The sequence below is a fragment of the Pyxicephalus adspersus genome, chromosome 3 (assembly GCF_032062135.1).
Source record: "Pyxicephalus adspersus chromosome 3, UCB_Pads_2.0, whole genome shotgun sequence".
NCBI classification, from domain to species: domain Eukaryota; kingdom Metazoa; phylum Chordata; class Amphibia; order Anura; family Pyxicephalidae; genus Pyxicephalus; species Pyxicephalus adspersus.
This window is the reverse complement of record NC_092860.1, coordinates 27,007,746-27,019,001: the sequence shown is the minus strand read 5'-3', so window position 1 is coordinate 27,019,001 and position 11,256 is coordinate 27,007,746. Positions and strand designations below refer to the sequence as shown.

Here is an 11,256-nt window from a genome sequence, read left to right as displayed (position 1 = left end):
GGGGATGCCTGGCATGGTATGCACTGATATGTGAGGTATGGGGATGCCTGGCATGGTATGCACTGATATGTGAGGTATGGGGATGCCTGGCATGGTAGATCCTAATGTAGGAGTGATTCCTTGGGGGGTAAATATATTTTGCCTTAAGTTGCAGTCCCAGAAATCTGCTCTTATTTATGGTATTGTGAGAAGAGGAAGGCTGGGGTACCATCACTGATTTATGGATATACAGAGAGAAGGAATGGAGGGGTGCCAGCACTTATATGTGGAGGGAAAAATGAGGGAATATCATTACTAATAAATGGTGATGGGGAAGGGGACTTGGAGGGGTGTTATCACTGATAAAAGGGTATATGGAGGGGTGCCATCACTGATTTAAAGATATTGGGAAATTTGGAATAGAAGGATGTCATCACTGACTCATTAATATTGCAAGAGTGGAAATTCAGGGACACTGTCAAAAATTCCTGGGTATTGTCATAGAAGAAGTGAAGGAGTACTATCTCTGATCTATAGGGAGGAATGGAGGTGTATACTTTATGTTGGAGAAGAGGAGCCAAGCAGTCACTGACACAAAAATCACTGACACAGAGGAAATAGAAGAAGTGAAGGGGTACCGTCACTATCTCATGGGTATAATGATACGAGGCATCAAGGATGCCACCTCTGACTCGTTGATAATGTTAAAAAAAAGGTCTGGTCTCTAACTAGTTTGTATTTATTTTACACACTTGCTTTCTGATTCCATGCTTTCTAATTGGCTTCTAATTTCAATTCCTTGGTACAGAAAATATTTTGTAAAGTTTAATACACAAGAAAATGAAATATCCAAAAATATTGGTATACGCGGTATACAATATATTAGATGTAATATAATAGTGATATCTTAAGGGTAGGGATGTGTATTTATCGCTGACAATGATTTCGAGGTTAAAATTTGCTGGAAGAACGAGAAGCGGGCACACTTTCCCCATAGATTATCTGTTAGATGTATACTGGTCAGTTGATTTTATTGTTGAAGAAAGTATCTCTCATTGACTCCACCATTTCTATGTTTCATGTAGTACATCTTATTTATGCATTTTAAAACAGTCCACTAAAATGTGAAGGCAGCCTAATGTTCACAATCACAAATTGTGACACATTACAACCATTATGGCAGTTTAAATCATCTCAATTAGTAACTATACCACATCAGCTCGATAGCAAGGACCTGGTGGGATTTGAAATTGTTGGAGAAAACTTTAAATTTTTTTTCCTATAAGATAGACATATGGAGGGGATTTTTTTAAAGGACAATAGCCAGCCTGTTGTGCATAGTGGAGATGTCAGTGGGAAGCAGTGAATGGTATTGGCTAAAGTATCCCCAGGCTCACCAACTACTCCTTTGTTTTGTTTGCAGTGGGAGTAGATTGTTGGGTTGTCCAAAGGAACAATAGATTCATTTGCTCGCAGAACTGATAACATTCCTCTGCCTCCGAAAAATTGTGCACTATTAATTATTCATAGAGGACTGAAACAGCAACCACAAGTATGTAGCAATGGATTTTAAGATTTTATATTTTAATTAAGTTTTTGTTCAGTAATCTATTTCTCCACAACCCATTTTAGGATCAGCAATATTTATTTTGCTTTAAATTGAAAACGAATCTTCTCTGTGACATTGCAGAATTATATAACAAAAATTTATACAATTTTCTTTGTATTTATTTGGCAATAACTCATCTCTTTCTTTACTTAGGTTGGGTCTATTTTCCAGAGGTTCAAGCCAAGTAAAGAGAAGCCTCTAAACTGCAGGATGTCTTCTCAAGCCTCCCCCAAGGACCCCCAAGAAGGCCAGAAGCCCCCACTTTTAGTTGATGACCATACTGTTGTCACTATCAGAGAATCTAAAATTTTTGTTCTTCTAAGAGGCCTTCCTGGGAGTGGAAAGTCAACACTGGGTAAAGAAATCGAACAAAAATATAAAGATACATCACGTCTCATCTCTGCTGACCAATATGAAATCAAACCAGTCATTAGGAGTTCTAGTGGAGCAGATTACACAAAATTGGATGATGAATTAACAACTTGCTTTGAAAGACGAGAAGCCAACCTGGTTATCCTTGATGACACACACCATGATCATGAGCGCCTTGAGGAATTATTTGATTTTGCCAATAAGTATCATTTTATTGTAGTTATCCTGGAACCCAAGACACCTTGGAGGCTGGACTGTGCTCAGCTGAAAGATCGAAACCACTGGAAGTTATCATTAGAAGAGCTTAAAAACCTAAGGCCCTCACTGGAGAAAGATCTGCTTCCTCTGTACTTTGGATGGTTCCTAGCTAAGCGGGATGAGGATTCTCTGAGGAAGACCAGCCATGAGTTTCTGGAACAGCTGGGGAATTTGAAGGCATTTAAAAAGCGTTTACTAGCATGTAGGTCTAAAAGTGATTTATATGATATTAAGAGATGTAATGTTATATATTTGATGGTCCTCATAGGCATCAATGTAATTTACAATGTGTGGAAGACCAAGAAATATATTTCATAGAACATGAGGTTGCCCTAGGCTACTTCCCACTTTTTTTCTGGTTCATTGCTGTGTATAGACGCTAGATTTTATTCATCCAGGAAAAACGTTTGTGATCATTTCAGGTGAAAGTCTAGTCTCTGTTCAGCTGCTCCCTGCAGTGCCAAATGACTTCTGTTATATTCTATGATACCAAACAGTGAAATATTGTTAACCAAGTGAGGGACCGACTCTAAAGTGCATTTCTTGCAGAAAGAGCATGTTACATTTAGATTTATGTTAGTGATTTAGAATTTGGCTGCGTTTCTCTGGGGTGTAAAACCCCCTCACATTCAGACTAGCAAAGGATAGTGGATTGTTAGATGTCATGGTGGAATAAAGTATGAAATGCCAATACCAATGTAAGCATATACCCAGGCTTGGGAAGGGGATTGGAGGATGAGGAAAAACCATGGGGAATTGGAGGGAGGACAATCAAAATCTAGAGGTGCAATACTCTGCACCAATGTGGGGTGTCATTGAAGGTCAGGCAGGAAAATCTCCTTATCCAACCCGGCATACTGCTGGTATTTTCTAATGGGAAAGATGCTGTGAGGAATCTTCCATGGATGCACTGTCACTGGAAATGATTACTAACATTTGTTTCCAGCTTTCCTTTGCAAGTGTTCTGTCCTTGGTGTAGTTATCTTGTTACAAACATGCATATCTGTGTGCACCTCTACTTTAATAACAGAGATACAGTAGACCACTGGTTGTTTGGCAAACTCCATCTGTCTAATATTTCTGGACAGAGCGTTTAGTGGAAAATGTATATTATGCCAGGCAAGGCTGTCGGTTATCTTTGTTACATGGCTGAGTTCCTGTTTGTGCACACTGTAATCACAGGCATTGAACAATAGGTCTTATTTAAAGCATCTATAAATAAAATATCAGCAGATTTGTAAGGTTACTGTTTCCAATGTGTCATTATATAGAGATATCATTAAAGCCGAACTCTTGGTAAAAATCTTGGTAAAAACCTGATCTGCAATGTGGTAAGGGTTAAATTTTTTTTGTCTTGGGGGAATAGAAAAATATTTATTGCATTCCTTGCTCCTCCTACAGCTGACAGTCCAGTTCTCTTGTGTTGTGGGCAAGTCCCGTCCCCATGTGTGGTGCAGGATTTCTGGTGCTGTATTGCACATGATGACATCCGTGCCTGTGACCAGTGGAGCAACAAAGAGATGCAGCCTTTGGGTACCGGTCATGCAGCTGGCAGAAATGCTAGGGGGCTCTGGACATCTTTTGAAGCATTTTTATACTGTAGCTGATGATGTTTAATACACAACTGTGTTTGACTATCAAACTAACACATTTACAGTGAATCTGTTTCACCATATGCTAGCAACAGTCCCCAACTGGGCCACCTGACAGGTGGGCTGCGGTTCTGGCCGGTGCACCCCCAGCGGGGCCCAGAGCCACAGACCATGTTCCCTGTACGCATCCCAGGCTCAGGGCGGGTTCTGGCATCATGATGTCACTCTGGGTGAACTTTGTTTCCCTTTTAGTGACATACGGCTCCCTGCATATGCACGGTCCAGAGTCCGTGCATTTAGTGGTCTTCAAGCTCCAAAAGGTTGGGGACCACTGCTGTATTACATATAAAAACTAGTTCCAAATCCTACCACCATGGGATGAACAAGCCTTATATAGTTATAAAACAAAAAACTTTCTTGACCTACCTTAATCAGCTAGCCAATGGACAAAGTTTGGACAATTTTTTATTTTTTTAAACTTTTTTAGGGGTCTTTTTTTTACATTATAAAGATCTGGTAATGAAAGTGGTTGAGAGAAAGGGAGCCAACACCACTTCAAAACTCAGCCCACAACAAGGCCTATGAGCTGAATATATGTTGAGGGAGTTATTTTTCTTAATTGGAGTCTACTGTTCTACTTTAAGAAATAGCAGCAGCTAGAATTCACCTCATCATTGCTGCCAGCAGGATTGATTAGGATATTAAACAGGGTTTCTGTTCCTGGCAGTAAATTAGCAAATAGAACGTAATTATAAGCTGCCCTGGCCCTGTTGTTTTCCTTTTAATAGGCGAGTCACAGGGTCATTTATATGCTTTGTCAGCTCGTTACTTCCATAAGTTTTCATTTTTTCTTTTACTGCCTCTGATTTAATAAAGCTCTCCAAGACTGAGGAGGATACACTTTTATCAGTGAAACTGGGTGATCCAGCAAACCTGGATGTAGATTGTGTTGTCATTATTAAGACTAAATTATGTGCTTTCCCTCTGTGTTTCCCCTAACATTACCAGACCTCCATATTGTTCTCTGCAATCCTATTAGTTATCAAGGCAAGAAAACCTCACAGCGCCATTTATATTGTAAAGTTTTTTCTCTAAATACAAATCAACCTTTTAGGGGAAAACCTGTGGGGGGTCCGGTGCAGTTCCAAAACGGCTTTCACTTGGGTTGGGCTAGGCTGATGGCCCCAAAGCTACCAAAATGTCTCAATCATCTGTAACAAGAAGATTCTTGATCTGCAGTTTTATTAGGATTTGAAAAACAAATTGAAAATCATAATATAAACGTATGTTTAGTAGCCAATACCATTTCTTTTCATTCAGGTAGAATATGCAAGTCGCAACTCCATCCCTAAATTTGGTTTAGTTTATGCAGTTGCATATAATTATCATTGATAAGGGGATCTATATGGCCAGATCCATATCAAAATCAAATACTTTCTTCCCACTTTGTTATAAATCAAAGTGACGTCTGCCAGCCATATCCAGCTCTAATACTTCACGTCACAAACCCAGAATAAGCTAATGAAAGTCTGGTCCAATTCTAGCTCGGTTGCTTAAAATATTGGATCAGTTTGAGAGTAGGCAATTGTTGTGTTCACGAGGAGAGGTGAGAAATTGCTGGCCACCCATTTTTTTTGTCTGTGTTGCGTAGTGGCATAGGGACTGGCAGGTGTGACCACAGTTTAGAGCGTGCGATCAGACATCTAATATGCTGTTACATTTTTCATAAGCTTTGGTCTCCTCTGCTGTGAAGAACTTGATTGTTGTGGCTTCACGGTACACTGTTATTTTCATACAGTGTGCACTGGAAGATACACCAAGTTAGAGACATTATCTGGCTGGATGACATCCAGTATCATGTTGCCTTTTCTTCCCCTCGCTGTCCTGGCTCAATCCTTTCAATCACTGGACTCCATTCAATCATGGAGACATCACATTTGAGCTTTACCTAGGTCAGTCAGGTCTTTAAATGTTATTTTCCCCAGACCATGCATAAATCATCCAAGGAGCCAGCCTGCTGCTTGCATCAGAAAAGAGGTGCTGTGATGTTTACAGGAAGTTATATATAAAGAACCATGCTTTCCCTTCTTACCATGATCTGCCTGGATTACTTAAAAAAACACATAAGGCATACAATCAAAATTTGTTTTATAAAAAAAACAAGCTTCTGGAAAAGAGGAACCAGGGAATGCAAAATATAAGCCTTTTATACAGCTTTAAATTTGAGTTTAACAACAAATTATTTTGCTTCCTAATATATATTTTTGTTGTTTTGTTTTAATATAAACATTTCATGTTTTATTTTTGGTACCAGATGGTTATGAAGATAAACACAAGTTGGATCTTTTGAAACATTTTGCCAAAACTCCCAATATACTGCACTGTACAGCCAAATTCTGTGACTATGGGAAGGCTGTGGGTTCAGAAGAGTATGCACGCCAAGAGGTGAGTGGTTCCTGCAGATCTAATAATAAATCAAAACCGTTCTGGAACTTTATATGTGGAGTTTATTTCCTACCTTTTCAGAGTGAGTAGGGAGACCGATGGCCTAGAATTAGCCTTTAAGATGAGAGCTTCCAATGTTGGAATTGCTAGTTAATACTGATCTCCAGGATCCACATTTTTGTTTTCCAAAAACCTACAGCAGCCGTGACTAACAATGTTTATGTACTTGCTTCTAGGCTGAAAAAAATCATATTTTTTTTTTTTTACTTCCCCCCACGATGTTTATTCAGAAATACTGCTATCATTTGGGAGAACAGGAGCAATATGTACAACAACATATGTGGGTGGGCAGCAGTGTAGGCAGAGTGATGGGGAATGGGTAAGGTATCAGAAACTCCCCTGTCATTCCTGGCAGCATTGCTCTGCTACATTCGTGAGTCACTAAAACATTAATTGCTGTGACCTGCTGATGTGTCTCTCTGCAAACACATGAGGGATATGGAGGTAAATTAATGTAGCTTGGACAAATAGCGGATAAGGGAAAAAAAGTTTTGGCAATACAGACACTGTATATGTGGTGATGATCATCATAGGCACCAAGAAGTCTGAGTGTATTTGGATTATTTTTTCTAAATAGTAATCTTGGTGTTTATATGACTGGTACATGCCTATCTATTTTATTTCTCTTTCTGAAGGTTGTGAAGAAAAGTTACTCCAAAGGGTACACACTGCACATCACAGCTCTGTTTGCCACTCCCAGGACAGTGGGAGCACGATTAGAACTCACAGAAGAGCAGCTCTTGCTTTGGCCTCTAGATGCTGAAAGAGAAGTGATGCCCAAGGATTCCTTTCCTCGAGGAAGCCGTGCCCACATCACCCTGGGCACTGCAGCTGAAGTCCAGGATGTGCAAACTGGTATTGACCTTCTGGAGTTTATAAAGCTGCAGCAGGCTGGAAGGGAGGGAGAGAGTTTGGGTGAGCTGACTGGGTCAGTTGCTGGTAAAGTCTCCTACTTTGATAACGGCATGTGGATGGTAAACCTATCCAGAAAGATTGAAGTGAAGTCAATATTCTCCGGCTATTATGGCAAACCAGGTGTCAGTGTCCCCTTGCGTGGTAGCAAAAAGGGCCTTTTACATCAGTGTCACATTATGTAACAGGAGGTAACCAAACACTTTGAGTTAAACATAAATTTATTTTTTAAGTTGCACTTAACTTTTAATATTTATTAATAAAAGACTGATGTTTATGAATATACAACATTGGATACTAATACAAACATCTGTTACAAATACTGCCTTCCATGGTATTTTATAGTTTCAATATAAACGTACAGTGTATACAGGCCAGAGGCTTTAGGTAAACACTGTAATGTTAATAAGTTTATTGGAGTATAGCCCACATATATCCAGCAAGCTGAGTCTGATGGGGTGATGGTGAATGTAGTTCTAACTTCCCCATTCTTATTCTGCTTTCTGAAACAGGTTCTCAGTTCCACCAGCAGTTTCTCATCACTAGGTGTCATCCCATAGTTGTTTTCAGGGAATCCTGACACACATGAAGATTGAATAATTGGGGTTGCAAGTACTTTGGGGTGTCTGTTTAGCAAAGAAAATTATCTTCTTTCACTTTGCTTAGTAAATGGGGCAAAGCAGAGGTCCCCAACCCCCCGCCGTCTGACAGGTGGGCCGCAGCTCTGGCCAGTGCACCCACCAGCGGAGTCAAGAGAAGGACCCCGCTTGGTGGGGGCGCACCGGCCAGAGCTGCGGACCATGTCTCCCAGAGACAACGCAGACTCGGGGCGGTGGGCAGATTCCGGCATAATGACGTCACTCTGGGGGGACGTTTTTTCCCCCAGGGGTGACACACGACATCATATCCAAAGAAAAGTGAACTACAACCGCATTTACTAAGCTAAATGAATTACCCTGTGCAGAAGGAAAATTCTCTTTGGTCAGTGAACAGCTTAAATTTCCTATATATAATGTATAATACTAAATCAGCCCCATTGTCTCTAGAACATAAGAGGCAGAATTTAGAAACGGAGGAGATGATCTTCGTGTGCCTTTCCCTGCTGTGCCAATACCCACTTATTATAGTCAGTCTTTAGCCATTGTGTGGAGTTGTACAGTTTAAAAACCTAAAGATGAAGGAATATTTGACTTTGTACCTTACTAGAGGTGAGAATGATGCTAACGCTTTTTGTAAATAATATATTTTTATTTTTACTAGACCCATGCACATTTTATTTACTTGCATAAACTGAATCTTTCCTAAATATTTGTTATAACTAAAAACATGTCATCATATGTGCTTGTTATGCATTTTTAAAACCTGAAGATGATTGTGTTTCGGTTTATATGTTTCCAGTAAATGGATTTCACACCTGGAAGTTGTAGACATGTTTTAATTTTTTTCTTGAAACCTTGACATTATCAATTAAGCAATTTAGCAAATAATCCAAATATACCAGAAAGTACATTTATCTTTCTAGAGAAAAGAAAAGCCTTTATCTGCTGATGGCTCCAACAGAAAGATGTCCACACCAGAGTTCCCTTTATAAAGGCCAGTAGTTGGAATCTCATTGACCTCTTGGGTTTTTCATTTGGGGAATGTCACCACAGGAGATGAACACTGGTGGAGAGATCTTGCTGCTGGAGAAGACAACTGGAGGTTTTATCTCTAGAATCCACTGATACATTAACCATCATATCTAGCATACAGGACAGTGTTGTGTATTGGTATTGGTCATTCCTGGCAAGAAAAGTCAGCCTATTTCCAGTTCTACTCTTAGCATCGTTTTGGGACAGTCCCATACGTGGTGCACATGACAGAACTCCAACCTTTTCCTTAGTTAAGAATTACTTAACTATTGTGCATTTTTAACATCTTATTTGTAAATCGAATCATTTCAGCTTTGATAGAAAAAGTTTATTACTTGATTTTCTAAATAAGACTAAATTCTCTTTGCTGATACCAGTTTATGTCAGATGTGATCTGACTTAGTACCTAATATTTCCCCAAACCTATTGTCCAAAAAAAGAACTAACCACCCACATTGAGCACCCATCTGGGGATCTGCAAGTGAAACTTTCTTTCCATTTGGCTAGGCAGCTGCATTGCTTAGCCAAATTAAACATAAATTGATTCTGTTTTTATCTTTGGTTTGTGAGTGTGCTAAAAGATATAATATATATTTAAAATCTCATTTGCAATCTAAAGCTGTGATGTCCACGGAAAGAGTAAAGAAACTTCACAAGCTCAGTTTTTACTTCCTGTGCACATGAAATGCGACTTGTCTGTGTTCTGTAGGAGGTTATCTTCCTCTGTACCATAAATATCTGTCAATTTATTTGTGCAGCAATGAGCGCAGTGCTGCATTTATTACCATGCAAAAGTGAAACGTTATATATAAACTGCAGACTTCCTATGCAAACTATACTGAACAAACTAATTTTATAAACTGCAGGAAACTATGACCTGAAATCGCATGCATGCTTGTAGTACGGACTTGTAATCTTCAGATAATTTGTCCATTGTATTAACTATTGCTTGTAAAGGGCAATTCCATACAAACGCCAAGATACATAAATGGTAACATTATCTCTCTACCTAAGTACCTTTCCTTTATTTCTCAGAGCAGGCATTTTTCACTCGAAGCCTGATATCTTTAAAGTAACCCTGAACTTTTATTAGGCCAGTTCCTTCCAATACATCGGTAGTATGCTTAACTCTCTGATGCTCATACCTTCCCGCCATTGCAGCAGTGCAGCCTCTAACAGCCATTTGACAACTCTAGACATGTCCCATACATATGTTGCCTCCTATATGCTGTGTCTCCATCCTCCAACCTTATATTACTACAGGAAACAGTAGTGATGTAGGGGGGTTTCAGGATTAAGCTATAGTCCTATGCCAGGAATGGTAAATACTGAGCAGACTGGTGGAAGTTGTAGCACTGTAATGAAGGGTAGTTGATGCAAGGGTTGGAGGATGAAACCACAGGACATGGCAGGGAACGGGCCAAAGACAGGGTGCAATAGCAATAGGTAGGGTAGGAGCAATGGCGACCAGAGATTTGAGTATAATACTACTTCTGTTTCAGGAAACTGTTGATAGCATTTCCTTTAAAGGTAACAGGGTTATTATTATTTATTATTAAACAGGATTTATATAGCGCCAACAAATTTTGCAGCGCTGTACATTTTTTATAGTATTAAAGTATAAAAACACAATTTAGATCGTTACCATAGCTAAGCAATAGCTGATTGATTGTAGTGTTGGACCAGTTTTATTTACAAAGTTTCTGTTTTCTAAGGCAGACTGAAAAAAAAAAAATACTCAATTTTGGTCCAGTGAAACACCCGGGGTAGGAGTAGCAAAGTAGCTGGTATCTGTTTAACAGAAGGACGAATGCTTTGGCTGTAATTATCCCATTTTAATAAAGCCATAAAAAACACTTGTTAGACTTTAATGCATGTAGCATTTCTGGCAGCGTACAACACATACCATCAGCAAGATGCATTTTGATGGCATTAAAATAGAATGACACCGTATTGCATCTTTACATTGCTATAGAGGAATTGTGGGAGTGGGCTCCAAAATAGACATTCAGCATTCCTTTATTCTAAAATCACAGGATCACTTCTCTGTTCCGACTACATGACCCTGTGTGGCTAGACAGTCCTAATATTCATACCCAAAAATGGACCAAACCTGTTGCCCGATATAAAAAGCGGCTATCTGGGGTCCTGTGATTGATACAGGGTACCTTTAGAAAAAATACTTTTATAATTCTTTTATAAATGTATGTAAACTTTTCTCTTACCTTAGTTTTCATTTGATAAACTGGACTATACAATGTAACATATCGCTAATTGTATTTTACATAAAACAAATAAAATGTTACCAAATGTTTAATAAACTGTATCGTGTGGTAGTTTGTTGTTACCAATGCTCCGAAATGTTTAAACTACAGCGGAGTTTCAGAAGTTATTTCAA

The 11,256-nt window shown here is 39.2% G+C and overlaps 1 protein-coding gene across 2 annotated transcripts in view; it reads left to right on the top strand.

Annotated features, from left to right (window-relative positions):
- CNP (2'',3''-cyclic nucleotide 3'' phosphodiesterase) overlaps window positions 1–11,194 on the top strand; it is a 19,239-nt gene extending 8,045 nt beyond the window's left edge. Inside the window, exons 1-4 of one of the 2 annotated variants that reach the window (XM_072404047.1) lie at window positions 302–1,531; window positions 1,742–2,420; window positions 6,125–6,255; window positions 6,951–11,194. In XM_072404047.1, the coding sequence (XP_072260148.1) occupies window positions 1,799–2,420; window positions 6,125–6,255; window positions 6,951–7,412 (1,215 nt within the window). In that variant the 5' untranslated portion in view covers window positions 302–1,531; window positions 1,742–1,798 and the 3' untranslated portion in view covers window positions 7,413–11,194. Of the gene's footprint in view, window positions 1–301; window positions 1,532–1,741; window positions 2,421–6,124; window positions 6,256–6,950 lie in introns of those variants that run through there. The other variant, XM_072404046.1, reaches the window with a different exon arrangement.
- Window positions 11,195–11,256: the final 62 nt, after the last annotated feature.